The sequence below is a fragment of the Narcine bancroftii genome, chromosome 3 (genome assembly GCF_036971445.1).
Source record: "Narcine bancroftii isolate sNarBan1 chromosome 3, sNarBan1.hap1, whole genome shotgun sequence".
Lineage (NCBI taxonomy): Eukaryota > Metazoa > Chordata > Chondrichthyes > Torpediniformes > Narcinidae > Narcine > Narcine bancroftii.
In genome coordinates, this window is record NC_091471.1 from 145,803,513 (window position 1) to 145,827,741 (window position 24,229).

Consider the following 24,229-nt stretch of genomic DNA (forward strand, 5'->3'; position numbering starts at 1 on the left):
ATGGAACAGGTGTCCTGGTTTGTGTCAATGGTGATGAGGCAGAGAAGGTAGAGTGCAAATATCATCATCTGTCCTCGTCCAAACACAATGATGCTATGACCAGGAAAAGGCACCAAATTTGGCATATCTCCAATATCTCTTTTTATTTGTTATAGATGCATCTTGGAAAACATTCTGTTCAGATACATTGCAACATGATACCGGAAATGCTCAGTCGAAGACTGCAAGAAATAACAGAGTCACTTCAAGTTTATTGTCATCTGGTTGCACAAGTACAACCCAATGAAACAGTGTTCTTTGATCCTTGGTGCAAAACATGCAGACACACAATCAGACATAACACACACACAAACAATACACATACAGGACAAGTAAGCATATAGACAAATAAATATTGTTTCAGTGTGAGCAGTTCCTTTTGTCATTCAGCATTCTCACTGTCCATGGGAAGAAGCTGTTTCTCAGCTTGGTGGGGCTGGCTCTGATATTCCATTATCACTACAGGAATGGTAGAGAGTTGTGAATGCAGCTCAGGTCATTCATATGGATCAATCTCCCCTGCCCACACTTTCTGCTTCCTTGGGAAAGCAAACAACATTTTAAAAGACCCATCCCACCCTGGTCATGCTCTCTTCTCATCCCTCCCATTGGGCAGAAGATACATGAGTTGGGAAACACGCACCACCTGATTCAAGGACAATTTCATTCCCACTGTTATCAGACTATTGAATGTATCTTTCATTGGTAAAGTGATGCTGCTGTGGCACTCTTTTAACTTTTTTCTGTAACATGATACTCTGCATTTTTTAAATTTCTACACCATCTGTTGTACTTGAGGAGAAGTTGACTTGCCTGGATCGCACACACACACAAACATTTTTTTGGTATTATCTCAGTGCATATGTCATTCAGTTCATTTCAAGGCATTTACATATAACCATATAACCACATAACCACTTACAGCACAGAACAGGCCAGTTCGGCCCTACTAGTCCATGCGTAGCAAATCCCCACCCTCCTAGTCCCACTGACCAGCACCCGGTCCATACCCCTCTAGTCCCCTCCTATCCATGTAACGATCCAGTCTTTCCTTAAATGTAACCAATGATCCCGCCTCGACCACGTCTGCCGGAAGCTCATTCCACATCCCCTCCACCCTCAGCGTAAAGAAATTTCCCCTCATGTTCCCCTTATAATTTTCCCCCTTCAATCTTAAACCATGTCCTCTAGTTTGAATCTCCCCCTTTCTTAATTGAAAAAGCCTATCCTCATTAACTCTGTCTGTCCCTTTTAAAATCTTAAACACCTTTATCAAGTCCCCTCTCAATCTTCTACGCTCCAGAGAAAAAACCCCCAGTCTGCACAACCTTTCCCTGTAACTCAGACCCTGAAATCCTCTCAACATTCTCGTGAACCTTCTCTGCACTCTCTCTATTTTGTTTATATCTTTCCTATAATTTGGTGACCAAAACTGTACACAGTACTCCAAATTTGGCCTCACCAATGCCTTGTACAATTTCATCATAACCTGCCTACTCTTGAATTCAATACTCCGATTTATGAAGGCCAACATTCCAAATGCCTTCTTCACCACACCATCTACCTGAGTATCAGCCTTGAGGGTACTATTTACCATAACTCCTAAATCCCTTCGTTGCTCTGCACTCCTCAATTGTCTACCATTCAATGTATATGACCTATTTAAATTTGCCTTTCCAAAATGTAGCACCTCACATTTATCTGTATTAAATTCCATCAGCCATTTCTCAGCCCACACCTCCAGCCTTCCTAAATCACCTTTTAATCTATGGTAATCTACCTCACTGTCCACAACACCACCAATCTTTGTGTCATCTGCAAACTTGCTTATCCAATTCTCCACCCCTACATCCAGATCGTTAATATATATAACAAATAATAGTGGACCCAGGACCGAACCCTGAGGAACTCCACTAGTCACCGGCCTCCAATTGGACAAACAATTTTCTACCACTACTCTTTGACACCTCCCATCCAACCACTGCTGAATTCATTTCACTACCTCTTTATTTATATCTAATGCCTCCACCTTTTTTCCTAACCTCCTGAGGGGAACTTTGTCAAAAGCTTTACTAAAGTCCGAATAGACAACATCCACAGCTTTCCCTTCATCAACCTTTTTTGTAACCCCCTCGACGAACTCAATCAGGTTTGTCAAGCATGATCTACCCCTGACAAAACCATGCTGATTACTCCCTCTCAATCCCTGTACCTCCAAAAATTTGTAAATAGCATCCCTCATAACACTTTCCATCAACTTGCCCACCACAGACGTCAGACTTACAGGCCTATAATTCCCAGGTTTGCATTTGGACCCTTTCTTAAACAGAGGAACCACATGCGCCACCCTCCAATCCTTTGGCACCACCCCCGTGGCCAGTGACATCCTAAATATCTCTGTTAATGGCCCCACTAACTGTCCAGTAGCCTCCCTGAATGTCCTAGGGAATATTTTGTCCTGTCCGGGAGATTTATCCACCTTTATCTTTTTTAACACAGCCATCACTACCTCCTCAGTTATCCTTATATGCTTCATGACCTCCCCACTATTTTTCTTTACTTCAACTGGTTCAACATTTTTTTCCCTAGTGAATACCGAGGCAAAGAAATCATTCAAAATTTCCCCCATTTCCTCAGACTTCTCACTCAGCCTACCCTCGCTATCTACAAGGGGTCCAATTTTATCTCTCACTAATCTTTTACTTTTAATGTACTTATAGAAACCCTTTGGATTTATTTTTACTCTGTCTGCCAAAGTCTCTTCATGACTTCATGTTGGGATTCATTTCTACTCTTTGATTTTAGCAAAGTGAATTTTAGTGGTAAAGAACAGAACTATATTGTTTTTCAGTGCATGTAGATGGGATGAATTTCTAACATTACAGAATGCAAAGCTGTTGGAAAAACACTGTATTTGAATTATTATGTTCATTGCCCTTTTTAAAATTGAAAATGCAAACTTTGCGAACTTTAGATGAGAACTTGACCAAATGGTCTAATGGGAAAATATAAGATATAGAGTGGCATTGAGTCACTATCCCATGGATATCTGATGATCTGTGCAGGTATCAAAGATATATTTCTAGAAATCAGAAATGTCAACAGAAAAAGATGGAAATGCTCAACAGGTCAGGCAGAAGGCATTGTTTCAAGTCTGTGATCCTTCATAAGAACTTAAAAAGTGCTGTCAGGCTAACAACATTTCATCAATGCAGAGGCAAGGAAAGAATAACAGAAAGCTCTGTCATGGGTGAAAGGAATGGCAATGTAAAGCAAAACAATAAGCTAATGGAGCAAGTGAAAAGAAAAAACAAATGGTGGACCCAGAGGAGATGTAAATCCAATATTTGTTTGAAAAGCAGTGATTGCAGTTAAGATTTATAAACATTGATCTTAATGTTGAATCTTGAAAGCTTTGAATTGCCTTCAGACTCCATGTTTTAGATAAATGACCTTCAGTTGTCATGTTACTGACCCAGTCCATTAACAATGTTTATTGTCTTCGGTTGCAGTTTCCAGCATTTTCTATTTTTATTTCAAAGTTGTTAGCCTCTGAACCATTTTGCATCACACCAGGGTCTCATGTCTTCAAATTGGATGGGCAACATTTCTGGAGAGCTAAAATGAGTGCATACACAAAATCTGAAACCAACCAATAAAATTCTTACTTTAAGTTTGAGCTCAAGTTTATTATAATTTGACTATATATATAATGAGACAAAACAGTGTTCCACACATTCATATACAATAAACAACACATTTATACATAAATATATAATTTAAATAAATACAGAATATATAAATATTTAGGAATGATTTTCTCAGAATCAGTATCAGGTTTATTTCAGGATCATGTCTCATCACATTTGTTGTTTGGCAGCAACATTAGAGTGGCAAAAATTATTATAAATAGTTAAAAAAATAATAAATTAATGTAAAAGAGAAAAAAAAAGAAAGGTAGTGCCTGTCATTCATTGTCCATTCAGGAATCTGATGGTGGAGGAGAAGAAGCTGTTTTTGTAAAACTGGATGCTCATCTTCAAGATCCTGTACCTCCTTCCTGATGGTAACAGAGAGAAGAGGGCATGGCCTCGCTGGTGAGGGACCTTGATTTAAAACTAATTCATTTTTGTTTTCCATGGATATATCCAGACAATATTTAAACTTTTATACACATTAAATATATTAAATATTTACAAAAAATCCCTCCTCTTCCCTCCCCCTCCCACAAATACAAAAATACAAATTCATGCACCATTAGAGCTCTCATTTTTCAAAATTCTTTTTTGGGGATATCACATCATTACATACATTGAAAGGTCAAATTTATAATTGGACCCCTATATGATCCAAGTATGGATACCATATCTTTATTAATGTATAATATTTATTCTTTAAGTTGTAAGTAATTTTCTCCATGGGTGTACAACTATGTATCTCTGTGGCCAATCGAGCAATAAGACAGGGAGAATCGGATTTCCAACTCATTGCTATACACTTCTCAGCCAGAGCCAGAGCTACTTTAACAAAGCAAATTTGAAATGTAGTCAGTTTGTAGCTCACATCCATAAGGTTATCCAAAATGTACAGCTCTGGGTCGCATGGAAAGGTCACTCCTGTTACTCTTGTTAGTGTTTCAGCGATATCATGCCAGAATGGTCTTACCTTTGCACACAACCAAGTGGAATGTAAAAAGGTTTTTATTTCAATGCCACATCTAAGGCACATTTCAACTGCTTCCGATTTTGATTTATATAGTTTTTGTGGCTTGAGATATAATTGATGTAGAAAATTGTATTGAGCCAGTCCATATCTTGCATTGATTGTTGATGTCATGCTATCCAAACACTCATCAGACTAACACTCCTCTGGTATTATAACATCTAGAGCTGACTTCCACTTCTCTCTTGAAATTCAAGTGCCCAGCCTAGCCCTTTTGCCTTGGAGAACAAAATATGTCCTAGTTATAAATTTGGGTGCATTTCTCAGTCTAAACATCCCTTCCACCTCATTATTTGAGGGCGGGCCATTGTGAGATCCTAATTTTCCTAAGAAAATTAATGTCTTTTCCTAAGAAAGACATTAATTGAAGGTAGCAGTGAAAGTTTCCATTCAACAAATCATATTTCTGTTTTAATTGTTCAAAGGACATAAGTAGTTCTTCCTCACAACAATCTTCAATATGCTTAATTCCTTTCATACCAAGTATTTACATTTTGTTACCAAAATTCATGGGCAATAATTTATTCTGGCACAGTGGTGCTTTTGGTGATATCCCCCCCCCCTTTTTTTTCCAATACATTCATTAATCTCATGTCAAATTTTAATCATATGTATTCAAATGGGGTGATACCATTTTTTTGTTATTAATTTGACATTCCATTTTAAAATAAAATCCATCATTGTCCCCTCCCTCACTTTTTGGATCAATGAAGGATGAAAGGAATCCCACTTTGGCGGCTAGATAATATTTTAAAAAATCCGGCAGTCTCAATCTCCCCAATTTAAATTCCCATGTCAGTTTCTCCATGGAAATTCTAGGCACTTTATTATTCCAAAGAAATTGTCTTATATATCCAATGAGTTCCTTAAAAAATTCTGAGGCAAAGGAGTAAGGTAATGACTGGAAGAATGATTGCAATCTCAGCATCATTTTCATACAATTAACCCTCCCACCTAAAGTAATAGGGGCAAGTTCTTCCATCTTTAAAAATCCTCTTCTATCTTTCCAAGCAAAGGGAGATAATTAAATCTGTACAAATTTTTGTAAGATATTATCTAGCCTTATTCCTAAATATTTAATTCCTTCCAGTGTCCATTTAAACCTACTTCCTTTTTGGTATCTTTCATAATCAAAATTTGTTAGTGGCATAATTTTGCTTTTTCCAAATTAATTTTGCAACAAGAAACTCTTACCTATTTCTCCAGTGTGATCTGTAGTTTGGCCAAAGACTCATCAGGATCTGATAAATACAACAGCACATTATTGCAGATTAATTTTATGCTTTGCCTGGTCAACTCAGAATCCCTTTATATCCAGATCCATTCTTATAATTTCTGCTAATGGTTCAATTGGCAAAACATAGAGAGCTGGAGACAATGGGCACCCCTGCCTACTGGATCTATTCAAAGGAAGCATCGATGACATCTGACCATTAGTTATAATTTTGGCCTATGGCCTATGATAGAGGGTTTTTATCCAATCAATAAATATTCTCCGCATTCCAAACTTTTCTAATACTTCAAATAGAAATGTCCACTCCAACTGATCAAGTGCCTTTTCTGTCTCCATAGATACAGTATAACTCCAATTATCCAAAATCAGATTTTCCAAAATCCTCAGTTACCTGAAAATTAAAAAAAAAAATTCGGATAAACGAGGATATCTGAAATAAATCATAAATCCTCATTTATTTTAAATTTTTTTGGAGCCAAACTGACTGGAGAATTCAGGCTCCTGGCAGCAGCAGCAGACATCTTTATGCGTCCATTTATACTGTTAATATTATAAGTAATAAATTTTACTTAAATTCATATTTACACATATACAGCTCTATCCTATGACCCTTTTTATTATTCATACAATATCACAATTTTTCCTTTTTAAAAAACACATGTAATGCCCTTGCACTTGCAGTGACGTAAACAAGAAACCCCAAAACCCCAAATGCAAAATGCGACCTGGAACTTACATTGGCATATGATGAAATTGCCTACTCCAATTTTACAGCAAGTGGGATTTGCCTGTAAATATGTGGCAACAGTGTAAAAGATTAAATGCAATGTAGTGTTCATGGGTGAAGGAAATGATTTTTCTAACTCATTTTTAAGGCATTACCCTTGCTTATTATGCTGTGAGTTGTAAAGTTTGGATGAGATGTCCTTTATAGTTGAAAGGTTTGCAAACACTCCCAGGTAAAAAGTGAAGCTTGGACACAATACCAAGATAGTACATCTATTAGGAACCAGGAATATCTGTCTGAAGAAAAATGAATGATGGTGGGGGTGGGAAACGAGAGGGAGGCGTTGGTGTGTGAAATGTGGGCGTGTGATAGGCTTGGTGTGGAAAGAATAAAATGAAAAAATATTGATGACGGATGGAGGGAATAATGAAAGTCCATGACTAACTAGATTTGAGATTAGCGCCTAATGTCAAATCGAAGAGAAAGGATAAAACAATTCCTTTGTGGTTGAGTGGTATTTGACTGTGATCCGGGAAGAAGCTACAGGCTAAATCCCACTACAGTATTTACCTCTGAGGAATGATTGATGGTGTTCACAGTCACTGTAAATCTAAGGAAAATTTCATTGAAGATTGAAGACCTGTAAGCAAATTGATGCATTTGGGATATCTCATGACAAATCTGCAGGCTGTAAAGATTTAGTATAAACATAGCAGTCTCAGCTCATGACTGGAACTTAACTATCAAATTAGGTTAAAACTTGACATTATATAACCATATAACAATTACAGAACAGAAACAGGCCTTCTCAGCCCCTCAAATCTGCACCAATTTAAGTGATCTCTTCTAGTTCCACCTATCTGCTCCCTGCTCATAACCCTCCAACCCCCTCATATCCATGTACTTATCCAACCTTCTCTTAAATGACAAAATTGACCCTGCTGCAACCACCTCTTCCGGAAGGTCATTTCACTCAGCCACCAAGAAAAAAGACAGAAACCACAGAGGCCTGGTAATTTCTTATTAATATGAATAGAATCATGAGGTCGATGTGAACTGGTAGTTAAATCCCAGGAAAAGGAAAATATGTGTAAAATCCATTACTGATAGCTTCTTTTTAGGTTAAAACTAGCCTTGAGTTTTTCACATTAACATACACCCAATTTGAAATGAGGTATTAAAAAGAATCCCAGATGGATATTCAATAAGCTCACTTGTGTACTCAACTGCTTTATTTTAGTCAAGAGTATCTGCGGAAATTTGCACAGTAGAGGAAGCAACTGCTAACACATTTCAGAATTTTCCAAAACCACCTTTTTTTCTCTCTGTAGGGGCAAGAAAAATGTCATTGTATGCCCCTTGAAATTAAATGAGAATCTACCTGGACTGATGCTCAATCCACTGCAGAAAGCTGGTTTAATAGGTAATGTAACTGTGAACGTAACTGCATTTAGACAGTGAAGCAGAATGCTGTGCATACAACAAGTGAATGCACTGAAACAATTTGACATTTGAAATAGAACTAAGTAATGTGCAGGCATGATTCAGGGGAATGAGTGACATCAGTGCTTCTAGCTCTCTTTCTACTGTCTTCAGTTTTGATCTGCTCTTCTGATCAGGTGGGAATAGTATCAGTCAAAAGTGGACAGGAACCTCCACCAAATGTGCAGATTGCATTTGGTCTCTTTGTAACTTAAGGCCCAGTTAAGGCCGCATATATCCTGGAGAAACAACATCTTATATTTTGTCTTGATGGACTCCAACCAGATGGCATCAAGATTGACTTCTCTAATTTTCTTTTCACCCCTTGTTCTTTCGCTTGCCTGCATCTTCATGACTCCTTTCCTTCCACTCTGTGCCCTTCACCCTTTCTCCAGCTCCCCACCCCTTTTCCTTCCTTTCTCCTATCAGAGAGATTCTTTCTCAGCCCCATCCCCTTTTCCTTCTTCCCCTTGTATCACCTGCTAGTCTGTGCTTGTCTCCCTTCCTTCCCTTCACCCCCTACCATCCTGCCCCCTCATATTCTTATTAAGGCATTTTCCTGATATTTGGCATTGCTGAAGGAGGACTCAGGCCTAAATAATTGACAGCCTATTGCTTTCCATGGATGCCGCATGACCTTCTGATGTTCCCCTGTTACATTTATGTAATGTAATATTTCCCTAGCATCTGTAGCCTTCTTATTTACTAGTAGGATTCTATATTGAAATGAACTGGCAGCTTGCAATGCAGAGTTATTTGTTTTTGGATCTATATACACTTATTTCCAGTTATAGCATTTGTATAAATTAGCAGCAAACCAGTTTTATATGAAAGAAAACAAATGCATGTTTTGTGAATTAATAAATATTTTTGGTTTAATAAAATTATAATGCTTTTAAGTCTAAATTTAAAAGTGCATGCATCTTACATGTGATTATATTTTACTTAAGTAATCACAACATGGATTTGTTCTGATGTAACTTTTATGCTCTGTTGAAAGAAGAGTAAATCCTTGCCTTGGCAATGTAGCTTCAAATCAATGAATGAAGAGTGGTGGTCTAATTGATTTCTTGTTAAACTCAGTACATCGGGATGGGTGCAAAATTGAGACAAGATTGTTCAAATCTATTTGTAAATAAGCAATGCAATTTAACAAGATTTTAGAGAAAATGAAATCACCCAAGAGTTCCTGAATCTTAATAACCCTGTCAATACATTTTGGGAATGAGACCTTTGGGTACCAGTGAGCTGTCAATGTGATGCTGAATAGTCTGTAAAAGACATAAAATGTATGTCCATAGAACCATAGAACAATTACAACACACAAACAGGCTACTTCAGCCCCTTTAGTCTGTGCTGAACCACTTTATCTTGCCTTGTCCCACTGACCTGCACTCAGTCCCTAGCCCTCCATACCTCTCTCATCCATGTAGCTGTCCAAATTTCCATTAATTGTTAAATGCAAGCCCTCATCTACCACTTCAGCCTGAAGTTCGTTTCACACTCCCATCACTCTTTGAGTGAAGAAGTTCCCCCTCATGTTCCCCCTAAACTTTTCCCCTTTCACTCTTAACATATGTCCTCTTTGATTGAATCACACACACCTTTAATGGAAAAAGCCTATTTACATTTACTCTGTCCCTCTCATAATTTTAAATTCCTCTGTTGTAAACTACTGTTATGCTATAATTGGTGCTGCCAGCTAGATATGCCTCCTATACCCATAGCCCTTTGCGTGGTCCCCATTTCACTCTGCCTTGATCAGTCAATGAGATTGACGGCTGCTGAAGTCTATAGTTAATAAAAACCTATCAGTTTCACAACTTCAATCTTTTGTGACTATTGATGGTGCATCAACCTCTATCAAATCTCCCCTCATTCTTCTATGCTCCAGAGAATAATGTCCTTACCTGTTTAACCTTTCCCAATAACTCAGTTGCTGAAGTTCAGGCAACATCCTAGTAACTCTTCTCTGTACTTTCTCTATCTTATTCATATCCTTCATGTAGTTAGGTGACCAAAATGCCCCACAATATTCCAAAATTGGCTTCACCAATGTCTTATACAACTTTAACATAACATCCCAACTCCTGTATTCAATATTTTGATTTATGAAGGCTAAAATGCTAAAAGGCTTTTTTAACAACTCTATCCGCATGTGACACCGCTTTCAGGGAATTCTGTATCTATATTCCCAGATCCCTCTGTTCTACCTCAGTCCTCAGTGCCCCCAGTTACCATGTATGTCCTTTCTTAGTTTGTCCTTCCAAAATGCAACACCTCACTTGTCTGCATTAAGTTGCATCTGCCATTTTTCAGTCCACTTTACCAGCTGGTCCAGATCCCTTTGCAGGCTTTGAAAATTTTCTTCGCTGTTCACAACACCTCTGATGTTAGTGTAATCTGCAAACTTGCTGATCCAATTTACCACATTACCATCCAAATCGTTGATATAGATGTCAAACAACAATGGTCCTAATACTGATCCCTGAGGCACACCACTAGTTATAGGTGTAATGCATGTCGAAAGAACCAAAGACTTGTTGATCCAAACCAAGGCTTTTATTAACTAAAAGACTGGAGCATATCACAAGTAGGTTGACCAGACCAGAATGACCTGGTCTGGCTAGGAGCAATCCTTTAAGACCTGGCAGTAGGTGTGGCTACACTCTCAGCCAATCACAGTCATCCTACACTACCATTGTACAAATGTACATATACACATTGGTGATAGAATCTGTACTTTCACAATAGGCCTCCGATCTGATAAGCAATCATCCACCACTATTCACTGGCTTCTCCTGTCCAGCCATTGTTGAATCCAGTTCACTACTTCACTATGAACCTTCCTGACTAAATTCCCATGTGGGACCTTGTCAAAGGCCTTATTAAAGTCCATGAAGACAAATTCCACAGCGTTTCCTTCATCAACATTCCTGGTAATCTCCTTGAAAAAACTCTATAAGATTGGTTAAACATGATCTACCACATATAAAGCCATGTGGATGATCCCTAATCAGTTTCTGACTATCCAATTATTTATCCAATTATATCAAATAATTTTATATGGCGAACGACATTTTAAATATTTCTGTTAGAGCTTCTGTGATTTCTACACCAGCCTCCCTCAAGGTCCGAGGGAATATCTTGTCAGGCCCCGGGGATTTATCTACTCTTATTCACTTTAAGAAGCTGGCACTTCTTCCCTTTTAATCTGCAAAGGTTCCATGACCTCACTGCTTGTTTTCCTTACTTTCCTCAACTCTGTGCCCTTTTCCTTAGTGAATACAGGAGGGAACAGTTAATAATCAACTTTTGAAAATATGGGATCAAGAAGGAATTAAAATTGTACAGGATTGTTATGAGGCAGGTTATTTTATTTTTTTCAAAGAATGAAGGAGAAATATGAAATACCATCAAATACTCTTTTCTGTTATTTCAAGTTAGACCTCTGTTATTGGATCATTTTGGGAATACTTTGTTACTTACACAGACTAAATTTGAATTTTTAATTATGGAAGGTAATTATGAAAAAATATTTATATCTGAAATATATGCATTATTGTAGAATAAAATTGTTAAATTAGATTTACAAAAATCCAGGTTAAAATGTGAAAAAAGATTTAGGAATAGAAATTACTCAAGAGGATTGGATAAATTTGAGTAAAGTTAGTATGATAAAAATTGTGAATGTAAAATATAAACTAGTTCATTATAATTTTATACATCAATTATATTTAACTCCTGAGAAATTAAAGAGGTATAATTTACTTTCCACAGATTTATGTTTTAGATGACAGAAAGAAACAGGAACTTTGTTTACATTCTGCATGGCTTTGCGATAAGGTACAAACTTTCTGGACGCGATTTAAGGAACTTTTACAAGATATTCTTACAGTTAAACTTCCAGTGGACCCATCAATATTTCTATTAAGTAAGACTAAAAAAATTTGTTTGGAATTAAGATTAGATAAATTTCAAATAGCATTTTTGATATTAGCATTAGTATTAGCGAGAAATGTATTGCAATTACTTCGAAAAATGATATAGGTTTGAATTGAGATTTTTATACCAATGGAAAAAAAAACCCATAATTTATGAGATAATTATCTTTTTTATCGGAAAGTTTGGAGCCCTTATTTGGATTACATGGGTTTAAAATTTTGAATACTTCAGCATTGTTCAAAAGTGCCTCAGTCCATGATAATTGGCTATGTTTTTGTAGTTTACATTTTCTTCTTTCTCTTTTTCTTTTTTTTTGGGGGGGGTAGTTAGATGGGTGGAATTAGGCAAGGGGTATGTAAGGGGGGAAGGTTACATTGATTAAAGGGTGGGATAGTGGGGTTTTTGTTTCTTTTTGGGATAAATACCATATACATTTAATAGCACTATATATTATGTGTTAATCATTTTATGAATTGTATTTATTATTGTTTTAAAATTAAAAAAAAATACAGGAGAGAAAAATAAAATTTAAGATCACTTTTGGCTCCATATAAAACCGACCACTCTGATCTTCAATGGGACCAATTTTGTCCCTTTCACTCCTATTGTTCTTAATATACCTGTAGAAACCCTTAGAATTTTCATTCACGTTGTCTGACAAAGCAATCTAATGTCTTCTTTTAGCCTATTTGATTTCTTTCTTGAGATTTTTCTTGCATTTTTTTATACTCCTCAAGTACTTAATTTTCTCCATGCTGCCTATACCTGCTATACACCTTCCGAACCAGATCTCCAATATACCTCGAAAACCAAGGTTCCCTATGCCTGCTAACCTTGCCTTTGATCTTGACAGGAACATACAAACTCTGTACTCTCAAAATTTCACCTTTGAAGGTCTTCCACTTACAATGCCAATTCTTGCCTGAGAACAACATATCCCAATCCATACATACTAGATCCTTTGTCATTTCCTCAAATTTAGCCTTTCTCCAATTTAAAATCTCAACCCAAGGCCCAGCCATTCCTTTCTCCATAATTAATTTGAAACTAATGGCATTAAGATCGCTGGACCCAAAATGTTCCCCTACACACACCTTTGTCATCTGTCTTGTCTCGTTCCAACATAGGAGAATCAATATTGCATCCTCTCTAGTTGGTACCTCTATCTATTGGTTTCAAAAACTTCCCTGAACACATTTGATAAACTCCAAGCCATCCATCCTTTTACAGTTTGAGTGTCCAGGTCAATATATGGAAAGTTAAAATCTCCTACTATCACAACCTTATGTTTTGTGCAGCTGTCTGCTATCTCTCACAAATTTGCTCTTCCATTTCTTGCTGACTATTGGGTGGTCTATAAAACAACCCCATGAATATTGTCATAAAATTAAATAAAAATAAATTTACGTTTAAATTTTAAATTAAATTTTTAATTTTCAGGCAGTGCAGGATTCAACCCCAGGCCCTGTCCTGATCACTATGCCAACCATGCCTCTATAAACTTCACCCATATATCCGTTCCTCAGTTCCACCCATATAGCCTCAGTAGATGAGCCCTCTGGTCTGTCCTGCCTGAGCACAGCTGTAATATTTTCCCTGATGAGCAATGTCACTCCTTCCCCTTTCTTCTCCCCCATTCTATCACATCTAAACCAATGGAAGTCAGGAACATTGAGCTGCCAGTCATGCACTTCCTTCAACCAAATTTTACTAATGGCCACAATATTATAATTCCACTTACCAATCCATGCTCTCTCAACTGCCTTTCCTACAATACTCCTTGCATTGAAAAAGATGCACCTGAGAATAACTCATCTTTGTTGCACTCCTTGACATTGCCATTGATGCTGTAGATAGATGCTAGCCCCAAAACACAAGAGCATTGTGCTAATGTTAATCATTCATAGCTCCAGTCATAAGTTCAGAGTAAACCAAAGAAAAATTACTTGACTTCTTGATATCCTGAAAGGGATAGTAAGAAGGTTTCTTTATTGGGTCAGAGTTTCAGAGATTTGGACTGGTGAAGCTGCTTACTGTTTGTAAGTTGGGCCGATCCCTGTAATTGAAACCTATTGAACTGATTGGGACCTATGAACAGTTATATCCCTCTTGACTAATTCTTTGCATACACTGGATTCTTGCTTGTGATTGTACAGTTCTTTAGACGGATGGCAGAAATTAACAGTTTGAAAAAAAGTTCAATAATTTTTAAAAAACAAGAGTCAACAATAAAAAGACTTACTGAACAAAGTACTCCAGATGTTGCAAATTCAAGATAAAAATAGAAAATGCTGAAGGTACTCAGCAGGTCAGAATGCATCATGGGATAAGAAACAGAATGTTTCAGGTGGTGACATTTTTCTCTCTCCTCCTCTGAGATATTATGTCATGTTAATCTCCTCTAAATTTCCCATTTGCACCTTCTCCTTCATTAACCTTCATCACTCTCTTTTAGCCAACGATAACACCACCTGTACTATTCAATGGTTTCTGGTCTCCAGCCTATTACATTGCCTTTCCTTTGTTTTCTTCTTCCTTTCTATTTATCTTTGTTGCAATTTAAGACCTATTTTATTTCTAACTTTTCCCAATCCTGATGAAAGGCAATGTCAACAGACTGACATGAAAAGATTCAAGTTATTTTTTTGGTTTGTGAAATAGCCCTGGATTAAGAAATGGGAAATAATTGTAAGAATCAGGTGGATTACTCTCTACTTTTACACAAAAATGCTAGAGGAACATAACAAATCATGGAGCATTCTTTATTATTTTAACCCAACATAATTCACAAAAAATTCTATACAAAATGACAACAATTCAAAGTCTCCTCTCACCCCTATTTTCGTATCCATACATTCCCATCACTGTACAGTGTTACATTCATGTCAATTTACATCATCACCACCACTATGGCACCTTGTTCCCTCCCCCCCCCCACCCCAATCATTGTTTGAGGGGTTTATCCTCAGTCTCAGCCCTTCAAGGCCCAGAAATGGGAGGACTCTAAACGGTCGTCCTTGTCCACAGTGCCCTCATGTGGGTTGCATCAAGCCTCAGTTCCGCCCCTCTGCACATAGTCCTGAAGTCTGGAATGTGTCAGTCGGCAGTATTACCTGTACTGACATCTCCGTGTGCTGAAAGATGTTAGGTAAAAACATCATGAGCTGGGAATGTAGAGGGAGTCTCCCAGTGCTGGGCCGTAACAAGATGCAGTTGTGACCTTGTACTCTCAAGATAAGAGTGGGGATGACAAATTGATGTGCAGGAGGCTAGCAGAGAGGGACAGCAACAGTTTATTCATTGGACAATGTCATGGTATGATAATTTGCTAAGTACGTATCCTAAGGTATATAAAAAACACCATTTTCTGATAACAGCAGAATGCGCCTTCTCCAACTAACACTGTTAGTTGCAAGTGTTACAATCCGGCAATAAAGAACAAAGAACCTTGATTTCGACTCAGTCTGGTGTTTGACTCACTCATTCATGAACAAAGCAGACCTAACAAAGACCAAATCTTTATGTATCAAAGATGAAGATGCATAATCAATGATTTGGGCCTGAACCCTTCATGAGCAAAAAGCAGACAGGCACCTGAATAAAATGGTGGGGGACAGGTGGTGGGGGGGGAGGGGGGGTTGAGGGGAAAGCACAAAGCCACAGGCAAAAGGGAAAAAAGTTGAGGAGTTAGGGGAGGGGAGAACCTTTTAAATGGAGTGGGAAGAGGGTGTAAAGATAGAGGGGTAGGGAAGAGAGGAAGGCAGGAGAGTGGCCTAACGGAAACTGGAGAAATCAATGTTATTGCCATCCGGTTGGAGACCTCGCATTTGGAATATTAGGTTTTTCTCCTCTAATTTACCAGTGGCCTTGGTTTGGCAGTGCATCAGCATGGAAATAGGACATGGAATAGAAATGGATGGCCACTGGTAGATCTCTGTCATTGATAAGGACAGAGCAAAGGTGTTTAGTGAAATGACCTCCCAGTCTTCATCCAGTTCCTTCAATATAGCGAAGACCACAAAGGGAACAGCAGATGCAATAGATGACCCCTGTAGATTCACAGGTGAAGTGTTGTTTCACTAGAACAGACTGTTTGAGACCCAAAATGGTGGAGATGAAAGAGGTGTGGGTGAAAATATGGCACCTCCAAAGGTCACAGATATAGGTACCAAGTGGACAATTTGTGGGAAGGGATAAGTGGACAAGGGAGACATGGGGTCATGTAGGTGACAAAAATTGCAGAGGATAATATGTTGATTGTGGAGGCTGGTGGGGTAGTAAGTGAGGACAAGGGGGATCCTGTTCTTGATGCATCTAGGAGAAGAGGATGTAAGGACAGATGTGTGGGAAATGGAGGAAATGCAGGTAAGGGGTGAGTTGATCATGCTAGCGGGGAAGCTACATTTTTTGAAGAAGGAGGCCATCTTGGATGTTCTGGAATGGTAGACCTCATCCTGGGAGCAAATGTGCCAATTTGAGGTCAGGGTGGAGGTTAGCAGCAAAGTGGTTAAAGTTGATGAACTCATCATAGGTACATGAAGCAGAACCAATGTAGTCATCAACGTAGCAGAGGAAGAGTTGAGAAGCTTTGCCTATGTGGGCTTGCAGCATGGATTGCTCCACAAAGCTAACACAAAGGCAGGCAAATCTGCGGATACCCAGGGGTACCCCTTTGATTTGGAGAAAGTGGGATGTCAAAGAGAAAATTATTGAGGGTGAGAACAAGTTATGCCAGATGGAGCAGGGTGGTCGTGGTGGTATAGAGGGACTGGTTGTGCCTGATGTTGAGCAAAGGCTTTGAGACCTTTATTATGCGGATAGAGGTGTAGAGAGATTGGACATCTATGGTGATGAGTTCAGGAAAATGGAAATTTAAATGATAGAGGGCAGTTCCATGGCACGGGAGCATACAGAACCAATGGGTCTGCTGGGACAATTGAGTTTGTGGATTTTAGGTAGAAGGTAGAAGTGGGTAGTGTGGGGGAATCAATGATGCTGGAGCCATAAGAGGGAGTTTACTGGATGTGATGAGGTTAGAGATGGTATATGAGATAGTGGCTTGATGTTTTTTGGTGGGGTTCTGTTGAAGAGGTAATTAAGTGAGCTGTTGTCTGGCTTCAGCAAGGTAGTGCAGTGTGCCAGACCACAACAGTATCACCCTTGTCCGTGGGTTTAATAGTGAGGCTGGGATTGGTGTGAAGAGAGTGGAAGACAGGGTGTTGTGAGGTGGTGAGATTAGAATAAGTGAGGGGAGTGGTGAAGTTGAGATGATTGATAGCCACTCTCTACCAACTATCCACTCTTGCAAGCATTTTGGAAAACGTTTTGAGGTAATTGAGGACTACAGAATCAATGCTCTTGTGATATGTAAATTGTGTTTCCTTTAAAATGCAAAGCAAGTGGAAGGCAGGCAAGGTTGGTGCTGTTTTGGTCTTGCACACTGACCTCTACTTTGCCAAGGTCAAATGACAGCTCTCAGACACCTCCTCCTACTTACCCCTTCCAGCTGACTGCACCACAACCACTGTCTCCAACACCATTTCCAACCTCATCACTTCTGGTCACCTCCCTTCCAAAGCCTCCAATCTCATTATTTCCCAACCCCACACTGTCTGGATCTACATTTTACCCAAGGTGCATAGTTAGACTCATTGTTTCTGCTTGCTCTTGCCACATCATCTTACCTCGGCTCCTTTTCTCTCCTGCTCCAATCCCTCCCCACCTACTTCCACAATACCTTACATGTCCTCCACCTCTTCAATGACTTCCAATCCCTTTATACCTCCATCCTCCTACAAAAGGTCTCAAAGCCCTTCATTTCTTTCTTGACAATGTGCTTAACAAAGGGTTAATGAATTGGGTGACATAGGTGAGCCTGCCTTCTAACATGGCCTTGTGGTCAGTGTGCTGTGTAGCAAATGAAAGAAAAAAAAACTACACAGAAGCTATGAGTGAGTTGAAACAACCAACTAACCCACTGGAACTCTCCAAGAGTTTACCAGCACCACTCCCATGATCCTTTGTGGCCCTCCAACTGGGGCCATTGTGATGTCAGCCCAGTGCAAGCTTGCACCTCCATGACCCAGTTTGCTTGTTGATCAGTGCAGCCTGTTACAACCTTCGCTTTGCTGTAGTGAGATAGTAACTAACACCAAGTACAACCTGTTTTGTCAGCTTGTCTGCACAATGGAACATATTGTAAAAACAGGAATTGCCAGCTATGTGAAACTCATGTGAAACTTGTGGGGTCTCACGCAAACCCCTGCTTGAAGGTGTATAAAAATGGGATCAATAGTCTGTATGTTTTGAGTGGGGATCAATGCAGAGAACCACTTACTGAACTCTTTCTTTGTGACTCTCACTTGCATGAGTGTTAACAAGGCTGAATAAAGGAAACTGTTGTACACTTAATTCACTCTACTGTTTATTTTATTACAGCGCAGACTGACTTTCACATTGGCGTAGTTTGCAAGATTCTAACCTACATGGGGAAACCCCATGACTCCCTTGTCCACTCATCCATCCCCACCAATTGCCCCTTCACCCAGTTACTTTCCCCCATGCCCGCAGGAAGTGCTACACTTGTGCCCACACTCCCACCAACACCACCATCCGGGGCCCTAAACAGTCCTTTCAAGTAAGTAACACTTTACTTGTGTATCTGTAGGAGTCATCTACCACATCCAGTGCTCCCTTTGTGGTCTTATCTACATGGAAGAGATCGGGCGCAGACTGGGAGACCACATCAGTGACAGGGATCTCCCAGTGGCCAACCACTTCAATTCCGCACCCCACTCCCATGTTCACATGTTTGTTCATGGCTTCATGTTCTATCCCACCAATACCACCTATAAATTGGAGAAACAACACTTAATTTTCCGTCTGGGCACTCTCCAACTGGATGGTTTTAGCATTCACTACTCCAGTTTCTGCTGCCCTACTCTCCATTCTCCCTGCCTTCCCTTTCCCTTTGTCTTCTTTCCTCCAGATCTCCATCCCCTTCCCTCTCCATACACAGAACAATCACTCTCCCCCCCTGCTTGCTGGTGTGCCCTCCCCTTACCATTTTGTTTGGTGCCTGCCAACATTTTTTCATACTTAATGAAGGGCTCAAGCCTGAAACATTGGTTATGTATCTTTATCTTTGCTTAATATACTGTCTGACCACCTGAGTTTCTCCAGCATTGTGTTTTTACATGTATAAATGTTATTCTTTTTCTCTTTTATATGTTACTTCAAGTGCCTTTTTTGGGGCATTCAGAAATGCATATGAAGTAGGTGTAAAGCTACACATAATAAAAGTTATTATGTGTAGTGTAAATAGTGTAAAGCTTCCTCTCAAAGACAGCCCCAATTCTTGAAATTTCAATTGAGGGACATTTTCTCTCCTGCTCCAATCCCTCCCCACCTACTTCTTTGCAGTATATTTGCTGGGACACCAGGCATGAGAGACACCAGTTCTCCTTTGAAATAGTGTCATGGTCGTTCTTTTTCAGATGCACTTGAAAGGGCATATGTCTTTTGAAATGGTAAAGTCATTGTAGGTATCTTGTTGAATACATAACATCTTCCTTATTGATGAATTCACTACTTCACTGGATCCTCAATGCAGATTTTTGTGTCAAATTCAACAGAATAGGTATTAATTGCAGAACTTCCAGCCTTGAAATCGGAATGGAATAACTGAACCACTGTGGAATTTACCTTTGAGTATGACACACAGGTATATGCAAGTCCAACAGTTTACTGATCTTTTGAGTCATGCATTAGGACTGGAAGAAGGTATCGCTGATGTGTGGGAAGGTCCAATGGATGAGTCAATGTCTTTCCCAGGAAAAAAACATTGAGGACGAAAAAAAATCTCAAATATTCTGGGTGAAGCAAACAATACACTTAATTGCAATTTACGGACTGTATCTAAAAGGTTGGCTTTTCTTTAAACAACTATGCCTTCACAGAATGTGTTTTTTTTGTTTCCGATAATTACCACATGATTATCTCAAAGAAAGACTTGCAGTGTAACAAATCCATTTTACACTAAGGCAATAGAATAGAAATCTGCCTTTGATCATGACTGATAAATAGATACGTAACAGTGGCAGTTGTGACCTCTCTCCTGATGTTTTCTTTCTTTCTTTCTTTGGCTTGGCTTCGTGGACGAAGATTTATGGAGGGGGTAAATGTCCACGTCAGCTGCAGGCTCGTTTGTGACTTACAAGTTCGATGCGGGACAGGCAGACACGGTTGCAGCGGTTGCAGGGGAAAATTGGTTGGTTGGGGTTGGGTGTTGGGTTTTTCCTCCTTTGCCTTTTGACAGTGAGGTGGGCTCTGCAGTCTTCTTCAAAGGAGGTTGCTGCCCGCAAAACTGTGAGGCGCCAAGATGCACGGTTTGAGGCGATATCACCCCACTGGCGGTGGTCAATGTGGCAGACACCAAGAGATTTCTTTAGGCAGTCCTTGTACCTTTTCTTTGGTGCACCTCTGTCACGGTGGCCAGTGGAGAGCTCGCCATATAACACGATCTTGGGAAGGCGATGGTCCTCAATTCTGGAGACGTGACCCACCCAGCACAGCTGGATCTTCAGCAGCGTGGACTCGATGCTGTCGACCTCTGCCATCTTGAGTACTTCAACATTAGGGATGAAAGCGCTCCAATGAATGTTGAGGATGGAGCATAGACAATGCTGGTGGAAGCGTTCTAGGAGCCGTAGGTGATGCCGGTAGAGGACCCATGATTCGGAGCCGAACAGGAGTGTGGGTATGACAATGGCTCTGTATACGCTTATCTTTGTGAGGTTTTTCAGTTGGTTGTTTTTCCAGACTCTTTTGTGTAATCTTCCAAAGGCGCTATTTGTCTTGGCGAGTCTGTTGTCTATCTCGTTGTCGATCCTTGCATCTGATGAAATGGTGCAGCCGAGATAGGTAAACTGGTTGACCGTTTTGAGTTTTGTGTGCCCGATGGAGATGTGGGGGTGCTGGTATTCATGGTGGGGAGCTGGCTGATGGAGGACCTCAGTTTTCTTCAGGCTGACTTCCAGGCCAAACATTTTGGCAGTTTCCGCAAAACAGGACGTCAAGCGCTGAAGAGCTGGCTCTGAATGGGCAACTAAAGCGGCATCGTCTGCAAAGAGTAGTTCACGGACAAATTTCTCTTGTTCTTGGTGTGAGCTTGCAGGCGCCTCAGATTGAAGAGACCGCCATCTGTGCGGTACCGGATGTAAACAGCGTCTTCATTGTTGAGGTCTTTCATGGCTTGGTTCAGTATCATGCTGAAGAAGATTGAAAAGAGGGTTGGTGCGAGAACACAGCCTTGTTTCACGCCATTGTTAATGGAGAAGGGTTCAGAGAGCTCATTGCTGTATCTGACCCGACCTTGTTGGTTTTCGTGCAGTTGGATAATCATGTTGAGGAACTTTGGGGGGCATCCGATGCGCTCTAGTATTTGCCAAAGCCCTTTCCTGCTCACGGTGTCGAAGGCTTTGGTGAGGTCAACAAAGGTGATGTAGAGTCCTTTGTTTTGTTCTCTGCACTTTTCTTGGAGCTGTCTGAGGGCAAAGACCATGTCAGTAGTTCCTCTGACCAGGGTCATGCCCAGCGCGGAATGCCACACTGACCACCGGCTGGTTCGCTGCAAGCTCAACCTTCACTTCAAGCCAAAGCCCAGGAACAGTAAAACCCCCAGAAAGAGGTTCAATGTTGGAAACCTGCAGTCAGACGAAGTGAGAGGAAACTTCCAGGCAAACCTCAAAGCAAAGCTCAACGATGCAATCCGCCTCATGGACCCATCCCCTGAAACCCTCTGGGATCAGTTGAAGACTACAATACTGCAATCCACTGAAGAGGTACTGGGCTTCTCCTCCAGGAAAAACAAGGACTGGTTCGACGAAAACAGCCAGGAAATCCAGGAGCTGCTGGCAAAGAAGCGAGCTGCCCACCAGGCTCACCTTACAAAGCCGTTCTGTCCAGAGAAGAAACAAGCCTTCCGTCGTGCATGCAGCCATCTTCAGCGCAAACTCTGGGAGATCCAAAATGAGTGGTGGACTAGCCTCGCCAAGCGAACCCAGCTCAGCGCGGACATTGGCGACTTCAAGGGTTTTTACGAGGCTCTAAAGGCTGTGTACGGCCCCTCACCCCAAATCCAAAGCCCGCTGCGCAGCTCAGACGGCAAAGTCCTCCTCAGCGACAAGATCTCCATCCTCAACCGATGGTCAGAACACTTCCAATCTCTTTTCAGTGCCAACTGCTCAGTCCAAGATTCCGCCCTGCTCCAGCTCCCTCAACAGCCCCTAAGGCTAGAGCTGGATGAGGTCCTCACCCAGGAAGAGACATATAAGGCAATCGAACAACTGAAAAGTGGCAAAGCAGCAGGTATGGATGGAATCCCCCCAGAGGTCTGGAAGGCTGGCGGCAAAACTCTGCATGTCAAACTGCATGAGTTTTTCAAGCTTTGTTGGGACCAAGGAAAACTGCCTCAGGACCTTCGTGATGCCACCATCATCACCCTGTACAAAAACAAAGGCGAGAAATCAGACTGCTCAAACTACAGTGGAATCACGCTGCTCTCCATTGCAAGCAAAATCTTCGCTAGGATTCTCCTAAATAGAATAATACCTAGTGTCGCCGAGAATATTCTCCTGACGTTTACTTCAATGGAAATAACATGATTTTAAGATCAACTTTAAGATCAGCCATGATCTCATTGAATGGCGGAGCAGGCTCGAAGGGCCAAATGACTTACTCCTGTTCCTATCTTCTATGTTTCTATGATCTGGTCTTAACTATAACAGGATGAGGCAGAGTTAATATGCATTTATGAAAGTAAATTGTGTTTACTAAATTCATGTCTTTGAGGAAGGAAACTGTTGATGATTTGCCAGAGTTATAAAAAGAAAGTACATGGGAAGTAAATAAAAATAAAAATGGGGAAGACCAATATAAAGAGTGACAGGAGATGCTTAAAAAAAATAGGAAGGCAAGATGCAAATAAAATATCGCAAATATAATTTGCCAACATGATTAAGGTCAATCTGAGGATCATTTATAAGAATATTAAAGGCAAAAAGAATGATGAGGGATTCACCTATCACCTGTAAGCCTCTGCTCTTTCTCTCTTCCCCTCCCCCACACATTTTTTTGAACTCAGTATCCCTACAGAAGGGCTCAGGCCTGAAACATCAATTACCTGCTGTTTTCCCTGGATGCTATGTGACCTGCAGAGCTCCTCCAGCACTTTTGTGTATTGGTCTAGTTTCCCAGTATATATGGACCTGGTTTTCCTCATTTGGCCCATTAAGGTCAACAGAGGAAATCTGTATGCGGAGGCAAGAGGTATGAGTGAGGACCTGAGTGGATACTTTTCATTGACATTTATAAAGGAGACAGAAATCCTAATTTGAGGATGCAACAAAGGTTTCAGTTTCAAGTTTAACATATATACGTAGTAGGAGGGCAAGAGCACAATTACAGAATATAAAATTCCAGTGATAAAGATCAAGCAAAGATGGCATGAGAGCTCAGTGGTGGGGTTCATTCAAGAGCCTGATGGCTGCAGGGAAGTAACTGTTTTCACACTCAAACTTCTCCCTGATGGAAGGAAGGAGAAGAAAATGTATCGGGGTAGAAGGGGGTTCTTCAATATGTTGCCACCTTATTCAGTGGAGGTGCAGATGGTGTTGATTGTGACATTCTGAGCTGCAGTCATCATCTTTTGCAGCTTCCTCTCATATTAGTCTGAGCAGTTCCACGCCACACTGTGATAGGTCCAGCTCATATGCTTTCAATGGTGTATCTTTAATAGTTACTGACTGACATGGGAGACATGCTGAACTTCCTTAATCTTCTAAGAAAATAAAAACATCTGTATGTGTTCTTGACTGTTGTATCAACGTAATTTGTCCAGGCTACATTACTGGAAATGTTAACATCCAAGAACTTGAAGCTCTCTATTCAATAACAATGATGTGGATAGGGACATATACACTTCCCTTTCTCCTGAATTCTATGATCAGAGGCTTAGACTTACTGACGTTGAGAGAGAGATTGTTATCTTGACACCAAACCAGCATGCTCTCAATTTCTTT

General features: G+C 40.2%; 1 protein-coding gene and 1 long non-coding RNA gene across 11 annotated transcripts in view; one reads left to right on the forward strand and one right to left on the reverse strand.

Moving 5' to 3' along the window:
* LOC138757679 (uncharacterized) overlaps positions 1 to 24,229 on the forward strand; it is a 103,952-nt gene that overhangs the window by 45,667 nt on the left and 34,056 nt on the right. For 5 of the 8 annotated variants that reach the window (XM_069925381.1, XM_069925387.1, XM_069925383.1 and 2 more), the window contains one exon: positions 156 to 4,012. In XM_069925381.1, the coding sequence (XP_069781482.1) occupies positions 156 to 383 (228 nt within the window). In that variant the 3' untranslated portion in view covers positions 384 to 4,012. The other 3 variants (XR_011353806.1, XR_011353805.1, XM_069925385.1) reach the window with 2 other exon arrangements.
* Positions 3,478 to 18,099, reverse strand: LOC138757680 (uncharacterized). 3 transcript variants are annotated; one of them, XR_011353807.1, is made up of 4 exons: positions 17,887 to 18,099; positions 7,293 to 7,362; positions 5,956 to 6,002; positions 3,478 to 3,657 (listed from the first exon to the last, which is right to left on the reverse strand). It is a non-coding gene; the product is annotated as an uncharacterized lncRNA (long non-coding RNA). The 3 variants fall into 3 exon arrangements; XR_011353809.1 differs by having other exon boundaries at positions 3,478 to 3,681; XR_011353808.1 differs by lacking the exon at positions 17,887 to 18,099 and adding an exon at positions 14,392 to 14,808.